The 19,123-nt window shown below is 40.5% G+C and overlaps 1 protein-coding gene across 2 annotated transcripts in view; it reads right to left on the reverse strand.

Moving 5' to 3' along the window:
- Positions 1–1,061: 1,061 nt before the first annotated feature.
- Positions 1,062–19,123, reverse strand: part of LOC149300236 (cullin-3) — a 36,263-nt gene continuing 18,201 nt past the window's right edge. For both annotated transcript variants that reach the window (XM_089485371.1, XM_089485370.1), the window contains exons 2-15: positions 16,595–16,708; positions 12,084–12,244; positions 11,631–11,745; positions 10,662–10,890; positions 8,935–9,080; positions 7,819–7,995; positions 5,933–6,103; positions 5,033–5,140; positions 4,817–4,941; positions 3,497–3,593; positions 2,709–2,843; positions 2,274–2,460; positions 1,791–1,936; positions 1,062–1,193 (exon numbers count right to left, since the gene is read on the reverse strand). In XM_089485371.1, coding sequence (XP_089341497.1) covers positions 1,062–1,193; positions 1,791–1,936; positions 2,274–2,460; positions 2,709–2,843; positions 3,497–3,593; positions 4,817–4,941; positions 5,033–5,140; positions 5,933–6,103; positions 7,819–7,995; positions 8,935–9,080; positions 10,662–10,890; positions 11,631–11,745; positions 12,084–12,244; positions 16,595–16,708 — 2,043 coding nt within the window. The remainder of the gene's footprint in view (positions 1,194–1,790; positions 1,937–2,273; positions 2,461–2,708; positions 2,844–3,496; positions 3,594–4,816; positions 4,942–5,032; positions 5,141–5,932; positions 6,104–7,818; positions 7,996–8,934; positions 9,081–10,661; positions 10,891–11,630; positions 11,746–12,083; positions 12,245–16,594; positions 16,709–19,123) is intronic.

The following is a 19,123-nucleotide window of genomic DNA, read 5'->3' on the forward strand; positions in this document are numbered from 1 at the left end:
TGCTGAAAACAGACATTATAATGTCATATAATCTGGAAGATGGACCTGGCACATACATGCTTTACATTTTGCCATTTTGATTGTTTTAATTTTTTTTTTTTAAGTGACCCATAACCTTTTATAAATATTATCTATACGCGAGCATTCATATGGCAAATAATCGTAAATGCAATTTACCTAGTTGGTTTAAATATAAAAAAAAACACAACTGAAAGAGTGAACTTCGCAAGAGAGTGATCTTTTCAAATTGAATCGTGCAATCCAAATTTAATAAGGTAACCTTAATTAAAAAGATAAGATATTTAGATGGGTCTGCATGGCTCCACCTCTGCTTTTGTACAACCTGAATTTGTATAAATTAATTACTTCAACATGTTAGAGCCCATCTTCCTCCCACATGATGGGAGTAAATGTACAGTAAATGAGACCTAACAACTCTATAGCAAACATCAAATTGCCACACTGTCTGCTGTGGACCATAGGTAGGCACAGAACGCACCGGTGAGTTGTTATATTTATGCATACTATCGTATTGAAAGCTCATTGATGAAGCTAGCACTCTGTGTAAAAAATCTTATATCAAATCAAGCAACACTCTAAATAAAGAAAACCATTTCAAAATATGTTTTTTGCCCTCCAAAGAAAAAACAAAAACAAATCAACCCTAGCATATACACATAAACAGACGTACACCACCACTAACATTTGGGAGCAGGGAGTAAAATGCAAATAATTTTATTAACTTGACAGGTTTTCTAAATTTTTATTTATTTTTTTGGGGTGTTTATTCTCTCAGTACAGTATTCAGAGGGAAAAAAAATCTGCGCGTTAACAAATCCCCAAAGGAACTGTATATGTGATATCTACAAAAGTAATGGTTCAGATGCAGGAGCATTTCGGCTGTTGACTTTTCTCGTAGGCCCTTTGTGCACGTTCTAGAACACGTACTGTAATTTAATAGGAGATGGCGTTCATATGTTCGTGTAATGATTTAAAAGAACTTCCCAGTTCATGCGAAGGGTATGAAGTCCAAGAGTAAATCAATTTGCAGGACACAATTTCTATGCTACATAGGTGTATACTTTGCGATCTTCAGGTGTTCGTGCTAAATATTCCCGTTCAATAAGTCCTTCAATGCGCTTTTTAATAACAACTGGACTTGGAAGGAACCGGGCCTTCAGCTGCTGTGTTACCTACATTAGAACAAAACAAAAAATTAAATATTTACATTAAAGAAAAAAAAAAAAAAGCCTATTTATCCAAATTTACAAACTATGTCAATAGCATGAAATCAGCATTTAGAAAGAGGTATTTTCTTTTCTGTATTTCCGATTTCCTGCCGATCCCAGCATGCAGTCACGGCATGCTACGCAAATGAAATGCACTCTCCCCAGAATGAGTTTTAGCTATTAAAAAAAAACACCCCAAAAAAGTGCAATGTCCCCACAGAAGTTTTACAATGGCGGGCAGCCACGGGGGTCTACATTTGCTTATATGACCAATTAAAAATACACATTTCCATACAAAATGTTCCTTCATATAAAAGAATAATTAAACCTTTCCCAGCGACATCTTTACTGTGCTAAAGAGGCAAATATTTAAGGGAAAATTTGAGAAATTACATCATCATACCAAGAGGAACAATATGTGTGTGTGTGCGTGTGCGTGTTCAGATGTTATCATCCCACAAAAGCATTCAGGTTTTTGTCCTCTGTAGCCATGGGGCTAAGTACGCAATACAGTAAAAAAAAAATAAGTGCAGTAACCACAAAAAATATCCGTTTTATTACCTCTGCTACCAGTACATTGTGCTGCATTTTCTTTCTAGATTTCATAATCCGAACTATAGCAGCTTCTATTTCGTGCTTTCGGTCATCATCAACCTTTTGTCGTGTTTCTTTCCGTTCCGGGTCAGATTCCCCTTGTTTGGCAGCCACTGGAAAATATGAGAAAGCCATCCAATGTAACAGGAAGTCCATACAGAGGCTCCAGTTCAATTTATGTAAAGCGGTGGCAGATTTCAACAATGAGAAAGAAAGGTTTTGGTACCGGACAACGTTCAGCAAATAGAAATGGAAGTGATAACTTCTGGTTTTACCATTTACTATGTATAATACAGTTTCAATATAACTCCTCATCATATGCACTTCCATTATTCAAAATTTGACATAATGTCCAGTAATAATGGACATTCTCATCAGAACCAGTAGCTACAAAACTCTTCTCTTTTGTATTTCTCTTTAGATTCTCATGCCTGCATTCAAACTACACACCTGTCTGGATCTTAACTCTGTGTAATTTGGAAGTGAACTGGTCATTCACAGTGAACATGTGACCGCTCTCGATTTCCTTGGATTTGGGCTCTTTCGTGAGAACTCGTTGGGTGGGTTTGCCACAGGCTAGGGACTGCAGTGCCCTCACTAGCTCTCGCTCTGGGATGTCCGTCTCCTGTTGTATTTCCTGCAGAGAGAATAGCATTTCAGTGTATTCTGTAATGGAAGCTTCACTTTACTGATGTATACAAGTGGAACAGACAAGAACAAGAAAACCAACATGTCTTCTGTTTCAGATAAAATATCTGAAATGTATTCTGGTAGTTTCATTTTGTTATATTGTACTGTGAACACTGCTGAAAAGAAAAACATAATTCCTGCAAAATGAGAACCAAAAAACACACAAATAAGCAAGAGTTTGTTTTTGTTTTTTACCTCAAACGTATACTTTTCTCTGTTGTTGAAAAGCATTAATATTGTCATTTGAAAGGTGGAGACTTGCAAAATGTGCTTCCGCGTGTTTGAGCCCGTGACCTGGGCACCTCCTACGCCGACCTCTGAGCCATCCTCCTGGTCCAAGAGAGGGAAAACAAACACTCACATTAAACCGCTTCTCTCTCGTTTCACTTTGATCTCCACTGCTGCTGAGTATATAACCAGAAGATAATGCAGTAAATTATATTAAGTGGGAGTAAGTATCCAAATAGTCAATAGTTCACCAGAGCACGATAGCGCTCTAAAAGAAGCGAGTGCTCATTTAGGAGCTGGATACTTACCCCCACTTAATATAATTGAATACACGACTTTCCGTTTCTATAGTTTTTTTTTTCTCTTTCATATCCTGGAAACATTCATCCCCTGTACTCACGTGGATAAAATGAGATAACCTTCCTATCTGTTTATCTAGTTCTGAGACACTAGAATGTGGGAAGCTGTTGTATTGTCATCTGACTGGGCGCAGCATACATCCTTGGCACTTCATCCAAATATTTATTAGTAACTTACGCAAGAACCATTTATTGATTTAGTTTATTTAGAAAGACAGCATTTTCTGCTCACACCTGTCTAAAACCCAGAGGAAAAGGAAGTAGACAGGTTTTGTATCATTATGAATCCCTTGTTATTGCTAAGAAATACTAAGGAATCATCTGGGATCTAAATCTCAGACTGCAATCAACTTAGTATTACATTCGAGACAAAGTTTACACAGAAAAACAAACTACCTTTTTAATAGGACCATAAAACGTGGCATTTAGATCAGCTGAGCCCATGTGGTGCTGCAATGTTAGCTGTCGACCACTGTGTTTAGCAAGATAAAACCTATGAGAAAGAAAAGCATGTTTTCACTTAAACTGTATCACCGATAACTACCGCAAGGGCTTAACACAAGATCCTGGTAAATAGCAATCTTTTAAAAGAACTAAATCTCGTATTAGACATCTCATTTACTGTAATGTCAAATACATAAGCTTATGTTACATACTGAGTTATAAAGATTGAATAGGCATACATATGACTGATCAGCCATAACATTATGACCACCAGCCTAATATTGTGTAGGTTCACCTTTGCCACCAAAACCCGTCAAGGCATGGACTCCACTAGACCACTGAAGGTGCGCTGTGGTATCTGGCACCAAGACGTTAGCAGCAAATCCCGTAACCTGCGAGGTGGGGCCTCCACAGATGCATCCTGGTGCCTTGCGTTCTCCAGGTAAGCGACGCACCCAGCCATCCACATGATGTAAAAGGAAATGTGATTCAACAGGGCAGGCCACCTTCTTCCATTCCTCCGTGGTCCAGTTCTTCTGCTGACATGCCCATCGTAGGCGCTTTTGGTAGTGGACACGGGTCAGCCTGGGCACCCTGACTGGTCTGCGGCTACGAAGCCCACTTTTGATAGGTACTGACCACTGCAAACCAGGAACACCCAACAAGAGCTGCAGTTTTGGAGATGCTCTTACCCGTTGTCTAGCCATCACACATTTTTCCTGCTTCTAACATCAACTTTGAGGACCAAATGCTCACTTACTGCCTAATATATCCCACCAGCTGACAGGTGCCCTGATAAGAAGATTGTCAGTGTTATTCACTTCACCTGCCAGTGGTCATAACATTATGGCTGATTGGTGTATATCAATATCACAAACATGACTTCCATGCAGCCATCTTAACTCCAAAAGTATTACTCTTTTGCCATAATATCTGCCCAAGTAGCTGATTGTTGATAATAGGTTCAGGCAGCTTTTGTAAGGTTGGGGAGAGGGGAAAAAGGATAATATGAGAATAGCTGAATCAGTTTCAGCACACCCAAGGTAAAAAAAAAAAAACCAACTCATAACCTTTAACCAAGTCCCTTCAAAATAATCAATGATCGCCGAACCAAAAGCACAAACTATAGGTAGTCTTAATAAACTTAGTTCTGCTAAAAGTAAAAAATGCTTACCCGGTTTTTTGTTTTTTTTTTACTAGAAACATTTAACTATATGCATTTCAACACAACGTTCCAGTGACTTACAAATTTATATAAGCTTTGCACAATACCTTCTAAATATTTCAAATGCATGTCTAGGAGCTGGTGGGATGTTACATTTTGGTGTGGCCGACTGCGTAGGCCAATAGCCAGTGGTAAGTACTCTGACAGTGAGATCAACGCCTCCTAAAGCAACCTAAAAATGTAAAGTCAGAGAAACAAATTTTGTGTTGTTTTGAGTAGTGACAAGGTAAAAATTTGTAATGAAGCAAGTAAATAATAAGCACCCCTGTGGTCTGTAAATGCTGCCTGAATTCATCCATAGTGGTGTTTGAGATGCTCATGTCTCTGAACATGCCTTCCAGCTTTGATGTGAACTGACACCCACACTCCGTCTGTAAAAAGAGAATAAACTGTTAAAGACACATTCTTTTTTATGGTACTGTCATGGTACTCAATACTGATATTGTATAACGGGGCTTTGATTTTTATTATATAGCATCAAACTAGATTAGCGTGTGGGGATCCGGTTAGAAGGTTCCCATTTTACCGTCTTCACAGGATCCGGACAATATAGGTAGCAAATACATAATCCCCCCCCCCCCCCACTGTGACATCCTGGATTTTTGACAATGTCCGCAAGATCATTTAAACACCAGGCACCGCAGGGGTTAATTTCCCCAAAGTGCTTTTTAGAATGTGTCGATATATTTAACCCTTTAAAAGCCGTCCCCAAACATTCTGTGTGGCTCAGGGGAGAATATCTGATGTGGCATTATTAATTTAGAATGAATGTAATTCAATATTTAATATTCTTTAACTCCTTGAACTGTTAATATATGACATACTGCTGTTAATTCGGGTGTCCTGATGGATATTATATTATCAAAGCAAAGGCATAATGTATTTGTTTCATAAACAAATCACTCTGCGTTCTAGAGTTTCCCCCTCATTTCTTAAGCTTCAAATAAATGAGAATAGAAACGTTTTGGGAGAAAAAATAAATAAAATGGTTCCCTGGCGGAGGCCGAATACTTACGAAAGCAATACCTTACATGTTAAAGTTAAATTTACAAGATTGGCCAACGCACAGTTTGTAAGTCAGTTATACTACAGAACTGGTAAGGGGTCTGAATACTTTTTCAAGGCACTGTGTATATACACACTAGAGTTTCCGCATGTCTTACCTTCAACTTAGAGATCATATTCTTTTCCGAGTCGTCAGAAACACTTTTATTGGTGAGGAGCCGCCTGGCCAAATGTTGCTTGTAGTATCGTTCAAACACATCTTTTTCTTGCATGAATCGGAACAGGACCATTGCCTTATCTAGGATAGATTCAACTTCTTGTTCTGTGAGCTTGAGAAAAATAAATAAATAAATAAATAAAACAAGCGGTAAATCAAGTTTATAGGGTAGAAAGTTTACAGCTGAAGCTAGAGATGCAGCAGGAGCCACGGAGAGCCAGAGCACGGGCCCTCGGGCAGACACGCAGCAGAGGTGTTTATTCACTAAATGATGTATTGCAAGAGGTTTGATATTTTGACTTCCTCACTTCACTTCTCATTATGAAGGACCAACACTGGCAAGTTTCTCCAGCAAGATGGGCTGAGATGGCAATGTTTAATTAATTAAATGGGTGAAGACACTTTGTATTATGTATCATAAAATCGGGCATATTCCTCCAGAGTCCAGCCAAATTCTTCTTACAGCAGAAGCTCATTGGGGTTGGACATCGATAACATACAGCGAAGTTAAAACCACAACTCTCCCTTTGGTTCGGCATCTTAGTTCGGCTCTCCAGCGCATGCTTATGCCCTAGCAATTAGACAACTTGTGAAATCTGTCTTTGCCCACCGGACACATTAGTGAACAGCTTGTTTGGGCTACATAACTAGCTTATCCAGTAGGTTGAATGATAATGGCAAGATACATAATGAGGGGGTGGGGGGGGGTGTTATTAACATATAATTCAGTAAAGCCTCCAATGAAAATTCTGTAAGTCATCATCATTTCTCTTTTCCGTGCCGTTCCATGTAAAATACTCTGAAGAACACACGGCAATTAAGTATACCACATATAGGCAAATAAATAAGGATTATTTCTGGATGTAAATGGATTGCATGATCAGAAACAGCATGGGTTTACTACAAGTATATCTTGTAAAGCTAACAATTTTTCTTGACTGGTTGACTAAAATAGCAGACCAGGGAGGACGTGATGATAAATGCCTTACTGAAATATAGTATAGGCTATGACACTGTCTCTCAAAGAAAACTTGTAAAAAAAATTGCAATCTCTGGATGCCAAAATATTTGAATGGATAAAACAACGGTTGGATGACAGGAGACTGGTTATTAATGGGGTTCCTCAGGGATCAGTACTGGTATGTCTTCTTACAGATGATACAAAGGTCTGGAACAGGGTGGCATGCGACTTCGGTAAATTAGAAGAATGGTCGAGAGCGTGGCTGCTGCAGTTTAATGTAAAATAATGCACTTGGGACATAAAAATCCCGCGGCAGAATATGGAGATGGGCAGACTGCTCTGCTAGTGACAACCGAAGACAGGGACTAAGGAGTAATTATTTCCGACAACTTTAAGGTAAGTAGATAAAGAAATAAAGTGTTTGACAAAGCGAGCAGGGTGCTAGGTTCCATAGCAAGAGGTACTGGTAGTATTGGTAGCAGGAAGAGGGAGGTCGTCGAGCCAATCTACAGATCTCTGGGTGTAAATGTATGTACTTGGCCACTTGGTAAGCGAGTCTCATCTCAGGTCAATGTAGCGCAAAGCATCAGCACAAAACATCTTCATTACAGATTACTTTTTATCTTTAAACCATCAGCAGATGCTAAAGCTACGAAGACAGGTAATAACATGCACTGACAGATGCATTTCTTTTAATTTACTATTGCTCAGATTTACTTTTCTCTTTCAACAGGTACAATGTAAACATATGCCCCCCCATCCAGTCCGTATAAGTGTCTACATCATTTTTACACCTCCCAGCATCAGCAAGAGTAAGCATTTTGTATAATAAACTAAACCAATGTGGTTACTGCTCTGATACTTACCCCTTTGACTCCCTTTTTAAGCTTATCATCGATAAATAAAGAAAGGTACTCAGGGGACCTAGAGTTGAGATTAAGAAAGTACTCAAAATCGCCGGCAATTGTTTGCTTGAAAAGGCGATCGTTGCTGAACGATTCCTGGAGAAAGCGGTCAAAGCGGCTTTTTAAGTCGAGAAGCCCCTAAGGAATAGAGGGAACAGCAAGAGATTTTAGTTAATATTTCCAATCCATAAAAGTAATCAACTGTTTAAAATGTGTGAAACTGAGCTTTGTTTCACGTTTTAATGTTTGTCATTTATGCTTTTTAGAATATTTTCCAATCTGTGTTTATACGGCTGACACGCACTTTAATTCAGAACTTCCGAGCTTCTACTAAATAGAGACTAGTATCATTTCTAAGGTACTTGCCAATGAAAAATATTACATGGGATAACGTAGAAGGCGATTCCCCTGGGAAATATAATACTAGGGCTAAATAAGAATTCATAGATTTTCACACCGCTGTGATAAATACCACAAAAATGGTGCTTGCGCATCTTTTCATGAACACATTTAAAGATTTGCCTTTTCCCTACATTAATTCAGGTGATGAAACATAAGCTTACTGGCCAATCACAATGTGTTTATTTAAGCAGTTAAAGGGACAGTATACTGACAGCACAACTAAAGAAGTAAACGTGTTAAAGTACTCCGAGCACTTTAATATGCATACTTGAATGAGGGAAATGCGCACCTACCTGAGGTAGAAGCTGCCTTCCTCCTATGTGGGCCAACAATACCTTCTGCCAAACAGTCAATGGGACTGCTTTCTGCGCATGCACACAGGGATCTAAACAGATGCCCAGCTGCAGTATTTGCTAAGCCAGTGCTGGAGCTGACCGGAGGTAGCAAGTGCATGGAGTTGTGTACCTTCACGGAATATAGCTGGTGGTGGGGAGAGGGGAAAATACATATGGGGGTATTCTGCAGAATCCCCCAGGTGTTTGCAAGCGAGACACAGGGAAAATCTAAAGGGAGTACTGAGCTATCAGCGTTGAAGTGAATATGATAGCTGGAGTGTACCCTTGATCGCAAAAACACCAACACACTGAAAGCACAATGAACATAACTTTAGCCTACCTGGATATAGTCGACTGGGTTCTTGCCTTCACCCTCTTCAGAAACCAAGGCTTTTCCTTGTTCTCTAAGATACAAACTCATACACTCACACATTGTCTTCAAGCCATTGGGAACTCGACTGAACAACTTGTACATGCAGGCGAGATCTGTTAAAAATAAAATAAAAATGGTATATTAAAATATGTTGAAACTGAAACAAAATATTCTTGGCACGGAAGAAAATGTAATGGGTTTTCTAAATGAAGAATACCTAAAAGAATAAACACGAAATGAAAGGTTGTAATAATAAAAATTTCCCAAACCTATTAAAACATTTTTGGAGTGATCAGTTGTCCCTCTGCAGCATGTACGGTATAACCTAAGCTTTACACAACTGGGTAAACATTCATTAAAAGGAGCTCCCCAGCCATAGCGTTATACCCTTTTATTATTGTAAAGCCACCGACTAGATTATAAACTCGCAAGAGCAGGGCCCTCTTCTCCTTTGCACCAATTTGTTACTGTATGTGTTTCTAAATTGTTCTAATGAATGTAACAGCGCTGTGGAACCGACCGGCGCTTTATAAATAAATGTAATGTAAGGAATAAATATGCAACCTGTTGCTAAACGTCTGATAAGAACCATTTGGCCCATCTAGTCTGCTGACTATGTAAACATAAAGAAAAAAAAAGGTGCAAGTTCCCCTTTTAACACAATTCAATCTCTAAATATCTATGTGGCAAAATATGGCTTCATCTGCATGGCTTGAATGTTGTGTCAATCATAACAAATGTCTTGTATGGTTTTACATACACTCACTGGCCACTTTATTAGGTACACCTTGCTAGTATCAGGTTGGCCTTCATTTGCTGCAGGTTTCTTGGCTGTGCATCCATGATGCGAATCTCCCGTTGCCCCACATCCCAAAGGTGCTCTATTGGATTGAGATCTGGTGTCTGTGAAGGCCATCGGAGTTCAGTGAACTCATTGTCATGTTCAAGAAACCAGTTTGAGATGATGTGAGCTTTGTGACATGGTGCATTATCCTGCTGGGAGTAGCCATCAGAAGATAGGTACACTGTGGTCACAAAGGGATGGACATGGTCAGGAACAATACTCAGGTAGGCAGTCCTTTTTAAATGATGCTCAATTGGTGGTAAGGGGCCCAAAGTGTGCCAAGAAAATGTCCTCAGTTTCCTGTTCTTAGCTGACATGAGTGGCACTCGGTGTGGTCTTCTGCTGCTGTAGCCCATCTGCTTCAAGGTTCAACGTGTTGTATGTTCAGAGATGGTATTCTGCATACCTTGGTTGTAACGAGTGGTTTAGTTACTTTTGCCTATCCGTCATCTCGAACCAGTCTGCCCATTCTCCGCAACTCCCGCTCACTGGATATTTTCTCTTTTTCAGCCCATTCTCTGTAAGCCCTAGAGATGGTTGTGGGTGAAAATCCCAGTAGATCAGCAGTTTCTGAAATACTCAGACCAGCCTGTCCGGCACCAACAACCATGCCATGTTCAAAGTCACTTCAATCCCGTTCCTTCTCCATTCCGATGCTCGTTTTGAACTTCAAGTCGTCTTGACCACGTCTACATGCCTAAATGCATTGAGTTGCTGCCATGTGATTGGCCGATTAGCTATTTGTGTTAACAAGCAATTGAACAGGTGTACCTAATAAAGTGCCCAGTGAGGGTATATATATGAAGTCAAAAAGCATGTGTGTGTGTGTGTTTAACATGTGCAAGCCTACCTTCTGTCTTCCCATTTTTTAGCATATGAACTAGCCCAGAGTTCTCCATCTCCACTATGGTTTTCATGTGTTTAGAGATGAGTTCCCTTTCTACGACCTTTACAATGGGCTCCTCTGTAGACTTGTCTAAACAGTGCATCACTCTTTCAATTTCTTCATTTATTCTAGCTTCTACTTTCTTTATATACACGGATGCACTATTTTCAGCTAAAAACTTCTGGCTCTCCATCTGTGAGGAAGCAAACAGCAAAAGCCTTCATGAGATAAAACCTACAAGCAATGCAATCTAACAATCTTACAAGAAAACAGACTAAGAAGCCTTCCCAGAATATACTTTAGAGCGTCTAGTTATAATAATAATATTGAATATATACGCCAACGACAATACCACGTGTGTGCAAATAGCTTTTCTTTAATTGAATTGTCTAACATAATACATAGGCCCAAAGCATTAAATAAAAACAGTTGCACTGCTATATAGTGGTCTCCCAGATCATAAGTATAATCATATTATTGATATTCATATTTTTTATTATTAGTATTAATAGCAATACTATATTAATATTTTATTAGAATCAATAATCATAGCGGCATTTTAATTGGGAAATATTTAGGTTATATAAGTTGTCTCACCAGTAAAAAACAAAAAAAAACCCCATATATATATATATATATTACACATACAGACTATATTCACACATATATACAATACATACACACAAATATGGCCAGTTACTGTTCATTTAAATGGGAAGCTGGATCAATATAGAATGCATAATTAGTGAGAATATCTTAAGATTCATTTTTTGCAGCACTGAAAATGACAACATAAATGTTATACATAAGTATTACATAAGTTATACATATACGCTGTTCCATTAATACCACTACAAAAACACGTACACATGTCGCACTAGGCAACACTGTTCTCGAAAATTACTTATTTCAATATCCTGAAACAGGTCTTACCTGGAAGAACTCTGCTGACATTTCCAAAAACGGAGCCTCAAAATCTTCTTCGTAGACTGACCTTCCTTCCAGCCCAAGAATCATTAACATCTGGCAAGCGTTTCTTATAGCACCTCTGTCACACAAAAAAAAAGTTCAGGAGTCAGACAGATTATTTCAGGAATAAGAAAGGGACTCCATAATACAGATCAGTATAAAATAGTATTGAAATGTAGCTCAACTTTTGGGACCCATGGCTCCCGGGACCCTGAGATTTGTCTATTCGTTTACACTTGATAATATTTCAGTAACCTTGTAGATCACTACAAGGCAGAATTGACGTTTTACATGAGCTTTGCCAGACAGGACGCGGAAGCAATTCTCCTGAGCAGCGCAAAATCATGACAAAAGAAATTTGCTTCACCCAGAGAGCTGAAAAAAAACCCCACAGACATTCTGATCTGAAGAACATACCTGTCCACCACTTCTCCTTTCCGTTCCCTCGCAATCATGTCCAACAAGGTCTGCCTCAGGTGGTCTCTTATACAGCCATAGCGCACGACCTGATCACGGAATATTATCAGTCCCAAATTGTAGACATTTTCAACATTGTTCTGCTGAACATATACCCGATCCTGGAAACAAAGAAAGAGAAGCTCATAGAGTACATGAAATCAAATGCTATGGCAGACTAACTATTTTGGCCATACCCAGACAGACATTTACACGGTGGAACAGATGCAATCTACCAGCGTTTGTTTCTGTCAGGAGTAAGGAAGTATGCATACTAGTACATAGTGTTCTTGTGAAACAATACTTCTGAATTACGTGCATATTAATCAAACGCATATAATACTAAATAAGTCATCCATATAGGCATTTCGTACTTTTGATTATACTTTTCAAAATGTTTTTATGTGGTATTCATTCTTCGAGCCCAATTCTGGAGGTCTTGACTTCTGTTTATGGAAGTAGTCACGTTATTAGAATTTAAATGGGGCCAAAAAAAGTCTAAGCATGGTAAATAATGGGGGATAAACAGATTGTGGTCATGCTTATCACACTATAAAATGTTTTATATACAGACACTTGCATCCTAGGGCTATATATAAAGCATACAATTATGGGCTCGACAAATCCCAGGCGCCAGGTCGCCATGGCAAATAGAAATAACTTTCTGGTGCCTGGGAAGTATGCCTGGTACTGGTGTATGAGGCCCGGTCTGGCCCCCTGCTTGGTCAGTGAGTGTGTGTTGTGTTATATGTGTGTATATTTTATGTATAGTGGCAGAGTGTGTGTGTTAGTGTACGTTGTTGGATAATATGGTCACATGTATAAGAGTGTGGTAATGTGTAAGAGCGTAATGGTGTTGTGTGTGTTACTGTGTGAGTATGTCAGCATATAGCGTTAGAATGTTTGTGCATTAGTGTCTGTTACCGTATGGTGTTAGAGTGTGTGTCAGAAAGAGTACGTTTGTTACAATGTAGTTAGCCATTCATATTTATCAGCTACTAAGTTAATATATTGATTTAAGTTTATGAATATACATTTGCCAAATATTGATCAATACTTTTTTAGGGCTGAAACAACGAATCGATAAAATCGATAATAATCGATAATGAAAATCGTTGTCAATTAATCATTATCGATTAATCGAATCGATTTTTATTGATTATAAAAAGAGGTTTTTTTCAGAGCAAATGAGATCGGATTATAACACCAGAATCCAGATCCCCCGCAACGCTGCAGGGGACCTGGATTCCCCTCACTGTCGGCCGGTCTCTCACTTCCGTCTCTCTCCCCCCTCCCATACACCCCTCTGACTCCTCCCCCCTCCCATACATCACTCTGCCTCTCTCCCGACTCGTTACTGATAAGCACTTTCACTGCAGCCTCAGCGTAAGTGAAGGGCAGTAACGGAGGCTGGCTGTGCGCATTGCGCAGACCCCCACCGGCTGACAGAGAATCATCCTCTGTCACCCGGTGGGGGTCCGCATCGCACAGACAGCCTCCGTTACTCACCTTCACTTACGCTGAGGCTTCTATGAAGCTGCAGTGAAAGTGCCTGTCAGTAACGGAGCCGGGTAGAGAGGCAGAGCAGTGTATGGGAGGGGGGAGGAGTTAGAGTGGTGTATGGGAGCCACCCTCCCACACACCACTCTGGCTCCTCCCCCTCCCATACGCCACTCTGCCTCTCTACCCGTCTCCCTGGTGTCTTGTGAACCTCCGTTGCTGACAGGAGGCAGAGTGGCGTATGGGAGGGGGGAGGAGGCAGAGTGGAGTGTGGGAGGGGGGAGGAGGCAGAGTGGAGTGTGGGAGGGGGGAGGAGGCAGAGTAGAGTATGGGAGGGGGGAGGAGGCAGAGTAGAGTATGGGAGGGGGGGAGGAGGCAGAGTGGTGTATGGGAGGGGGAGGAGCCAGAGTGGTGTATGGGTGGGGGGGGAGGAGGCAGAGTGGTGTATGGGAGGGGGTGAGGCAGAGTGGTGTATGGGAGGGGGGGAGGCAGAGTGGATTATGGGAGGGGGCAAAGTGGTATATTGGAGGGGGAGGAGGCAGAGTGGAGTATGGGAGGGGGGCGGAGGCAGAGTGGAGTATGGGAGGGGGAGGAGCCAGAGTGGTGTATGGGTGAGTTATAGTGGTGTATGGGGGGTATTATGAATTTCAGGGCATATAGGGGGTATAAGGCATATCGATATTAGGCATATCAGGGGGGGCATAAAACATATCTGGGGGTAAAAGGTATATCAGGGGGCTCAGTTGCATATCACTGGCATATAAGGAGTATAAGGCATATCAGGGGCACAGTGGCATATCAGGGGGCACAGTGGAATCTGGCATATAAGAGGTATAAGGCATATATGGGGGCAGAGTGGCAAGCTGGGGGTCAGATGTGCATAACTGGGGACAGTTTGGTAAATAAAAAAAAAATGTAAACAAGGCTTTCTTCTCAGTTTTTATTAAATATGAAAAATAGTTAACATATGAATTAATATTTACTAATAACTTTGCATTAAAACCTAGTTTGAGTTCTTGTAGCTTTTATTATTAGGTCAGTAAAATAAGAAGGTGAATAGAGAGAGAGGCCATTGCAATAAAGAGATGAAAGTGTAAATTGTACGTTTTTTATTACATTATTTTAAATTGAAAAAAAATTGCATTTTGTTTATCCGATTAATCGAAAAAATAATCAGCCAACTAATCGATTATTAAAATAATCGTTAGTTGCAGCCCTACTTTATTTAAAGCTTTTCTTCTACTTGTTACATATATGTTGTGAGATTTTTATCACTGTGCAGATCACGGTATAGGACCACCACAATACCAGATAACAGATGATCTTTTAGGTGTTGTGTCTGTGCCAAGCAATAGCCCCAGGCATCACTAAGTATCACAAGCTGTGCACATAAGAGAATGCTCTGCCCATCTTTTCGTTACTTACAATAAGCATTCGCTTATTTAGATACACTGACTTTTTAAGAACAGAAGAGTCATCTTCTGGAATTTTATGAATGATATAAATTACTACGGGGAGTAGAATGAGCCCCCAGGGACTCAGACAGCAATAAGCAGTCAATGAGGAGCAGGAAAGTGATCCTTCCACTGAAATCAATGGGAAGCTGGGGACTAAACAAACCCCCTGCATGCAGCATTCGGGAGAGCCAGGTCCAGAGCCGACTGCAGGAGAGTACCTCACGTACAGGGACATTAATTCTCCTGCAGGGCATTTAGTTGGGGGAAACTGCAGAATCCTCTGTGCATTTGCAAACCACACTACACAAAAATGAAAAGGGACCACAAACCTATCATATGAATTAAAGTGCATAGGATGACTGAAGTGTCCCTCTGTATGTAGCCTCAGGGCCGGCCCAAGACAAAATGCCGCCAGGCGCGAATTTTAAAATGCCGCCCCCCCCCCTTATCTACCCTTCCTCTCCCTCTGTCCCTGCTGCCCTCCCCATTATCTACCCTTCCTTCCTCCCTCCCTCCCTATTATGTACCCTTGTACTTACCTTTCAGCAGTCCTGCGGCGAGTCTCCCTGTTCGGTCTCGGTGCCGGCTTGTAATGCTGAGCGCCGGAAATGAGGTAATCTTCCGGCACTCAGTATTACAAGCCGGCACCGAGATCGAACAGGGAGACTCGCCGCAGAGGAGAGAGAGATGGGCCCCTTTCTCTCTCTTTTGCTTTATAAAAAAATAAATAAATAAATAAATAAAGGGGCTTTAAAAGTGCCGCCTGGAGCGGTTGCCCCACTCGGCTCCATTGTCGGGCCGGCCCTGTGTAGCCTCCAAGACAAGTCTACGAGCGCCATAACTGAAACCAGATATATCCCCCAACCGCTGCTTTGTGCAATTTTGGAATACCAGTAGGGCCGGGCAAGTAGTCTTGATGTAGAAGATGGTCTGTGGGGAGCATTGCAGCCTTGACTCCATATATTATCACACTTGTGTCCAGTTCTATTTAATGTTCCTGTTATGCATTCTTTCTCCAAGCTTTACACTTTTTGTCCCCTTTGCAGTTCAATGTTTACTGCGTTCTTCATAGGAAAACCCCTTCAGGGTACGCCATCCAACAAATAATATATCTGGGCTCATTAATGTTTCATACAGAGCATTTGGATGACAAAAGGTACTTAATTGACCTTCAGTATAAAGTCCAAAAGATTATGAAGCCATAGCAGAAAGCAGTTGGCGCATTCAAGGCATCCCATGCCACTGCAGCAGCTATGCAGAAACAGCAACCCTTTAACAGCTAGACAATATCCTACACGATTATTTCTCATCAGTTTATGTTTGGTAATGGACAGATTTCACAAGAAATCAAGACGTTTGAGGGTGTATGCAACGATAATGCTTGGTCAGTAAGGTTCTTTCACTAAAGCCTCGGAATAGGTTTGTAAAGGAAAATAGTATGTTCTAACAGACAGATATAAATGTAAGTTCTGTCACACACATACTTCCAGAAAGCAGGTACTTGGAAAAACTCACCATATACATGAGAATGTCTCTAATCATCACCATGGCCGTTTGGTGGTCATTCCAAGCTTGATTAAGGGTCTGCAAGAAGTTGTTGTTGAGAGAATTTAACACATCTTCCCGGACCTGTTCCACAAAGGAAAAAAAGAAAATATGTGGACACTGCGTACATGCAAACTCATGAGTGGACTAAATAAGTACATAAAAGTGGCGTTCCATCAAAAATTACATTTTTTAAAAGCAGTTTTTACATTTACAAGTTCACTGTAACTTGCTGTCCAGCTGTCTGTTGTCACTATACACTACTTATATGCATGCAAATAAGCGTCAGATCTTATATAAAAAGTAGTGACGTTTCAAAGGACTGCATTATAATCTCGCTCAGCCTTCCTCAATTGTACAGTTTAAAAAAGATATATAGATATATATACACAGACACATTAAACACATTAAATGAGGTGTATTTCTTCACCTTCCCACTGGGGAAGACACATTGAAATAGTATGGCTACGAGTTACTATTACGTCTTTTCTAAATTAATGTAGAGAAGGAGAAAAGTGGTTTTCTTTGATTAAATGATAAATGCAATTTTAACAAAAGCCATCATATACCCCACAGCTGTAGCAATCCAGCGAACTGTACAATAAGATTTTTGGGTTGGTATGGAGTGAGCCACAGATATGTTAAAAGGGGATCTCCCACCAGTCATTTTTATCTCTAGCATCAAATTAGCACATTTTCAGATTTCACTTTTTTTTTTTTAAATCAATTTTTTTTGCATATTATGTTTTCAGGCAACTGCATACTAGTCACTTGTATGCTTTTTAGCTCTGTTATCATAGCCCAGTCTACTTAGACAAATAGCCACAGGCAGCATGATGAACCAGGGTAAGAGAATGGCTTGGTCTTAATCACCAAGTTGCACACTCTAATCACTGGAAGACTATGGCAGAATAGACTACATTAGCATTGCCATAAATAATCGACACGGGCAGCAAAGAGGTGTGATTAAGGAAGTTTATTGGAATATTGTGTCCCTGACAGCACTACTAAAGAAGAACGCAGGTTAAAGTAGTCAAAGAGCAGCCTGGAAGTAAGCAAACAAGGTGAAGTCATATCTGTTCGCCTGACATATCGTGCACAGAAAATAGCTAGGAAGGGACCAAATGTATATGGAGATGCTGGAAAATCCCTGATGCATTGGCAAGGGAGACACCGTGCAGATCTAAAGGGACCATACAGCAAGCATTTGCATTAAAGTGCTAAGATAGCTGTGGTGTACAGTATAGAGCACAGTAACAGCTGTTTCAGAGGACTGAACTCCACATAGTGAAGAATTCAATGAAACGTTCATTTAAAGCAGGGCTCGACAAACCCCAAGCGCCAGAACACCATGGCAACTAGAAACAACTTCCAGAGTTTTGCAGCAGGGCTACCATCCTGAACCTGGCACCCTATGCTTTCCTGGGGGGGGGGCGTAGAGTAGTGGCTACCGTGAGGCTCCCAGCACGGTCCCGTAGGGGGGTCTCACACCAGTTGCCTCACCATGCCCCTGCAGGAGAGCGCCGGGTTCACGATGGCAGAAGATAGACAGCAGCGAGGCTGGTCTCCACGAGGAGAGGGAGGGTGAGTGTGTATACTATAGTGTCAGTTCATCTACCTCACTGTAGCACCAGATTCTGTGTGTGTCCATAGTGTTAGACTGTGTACTTTTATGTATGTGTAGTGCTAGCCAGTGTGTGTGTATAAGAGTGTGCTGCTAGAGTATATAGTGTTTATGTTACAAACTCGTGCTAATGTCATACTGTATGTCAGCATATAGTGTTAGAGTGTGTGTATTAATGTGTATGTACATGAGCATAGAATGTTAGCGTGTGTGTTACTGTAAGGTAATGCATGGGGTTATGTAAATGTATGTTAGTGTATGGCAAGGCTTGACAAACTCTGGGCACCAGGAAAATAAAAATATGATTAGGAAAGAAAGAAAAAAAACTTTTTTGGTTGGCTTCTAGATGCAAATCAAATTTGGCGACCCCTGAGACCATAATACATAAAGCTTTCCCGTCCTTCCACCCATAATCATATGCTGCACACTAATCTCAGCAACTTTGTTGATTTCTTCTGCTCCCAGTCTGCATTCTATGACACTATACATTACTTACCTTTACAACCGTTTGGATTTTCATCTGGTGTATACATTTCTAAGCACCAGGCTCCTTTAGAAGATATTTCCGTTGACTAGTTCTGTCCTTGGATCAAGCCACTATACTCAAATAAGGTATACACAATTATTTACAAAGCTCACACTAAATGGCTGGTGGGAAAGCAAACCTTAGCGGTAAGTAGGAAGTATCTGACACACATGTATGACCAGGCCTGTCAAGGACAGCCGAAAGCACAACAGGAACGCCTAATGGTAATCTACTGAAGTCTCGAATTGCTCGCAAAGGCATTAAAAAAAAAGCAATTAATAGAAATAGAACATTTGTAAAATCCATACATATAGTACTAGCCAGTTTTCCAGATGAATAAAATGTAAGA

The sequence above is a fragment of the Sceloporus occidentalis genome, unplaced genomic scaffold (genome assembly GCF_023333645.1).
Source record: "Sceloporus occidentalis isolate IW3139 unplaced genomic scaffold, rSceOcc1.0.p SCAF_25, whole genome shotgun sequence".
NCBI classification, from domain to species: Eukaryota; Metazoa; Chordata; class Lepidosauria; order Squamata; family Phrynosomatidae; genus Sceloporus; species Sceloporus occidentalis.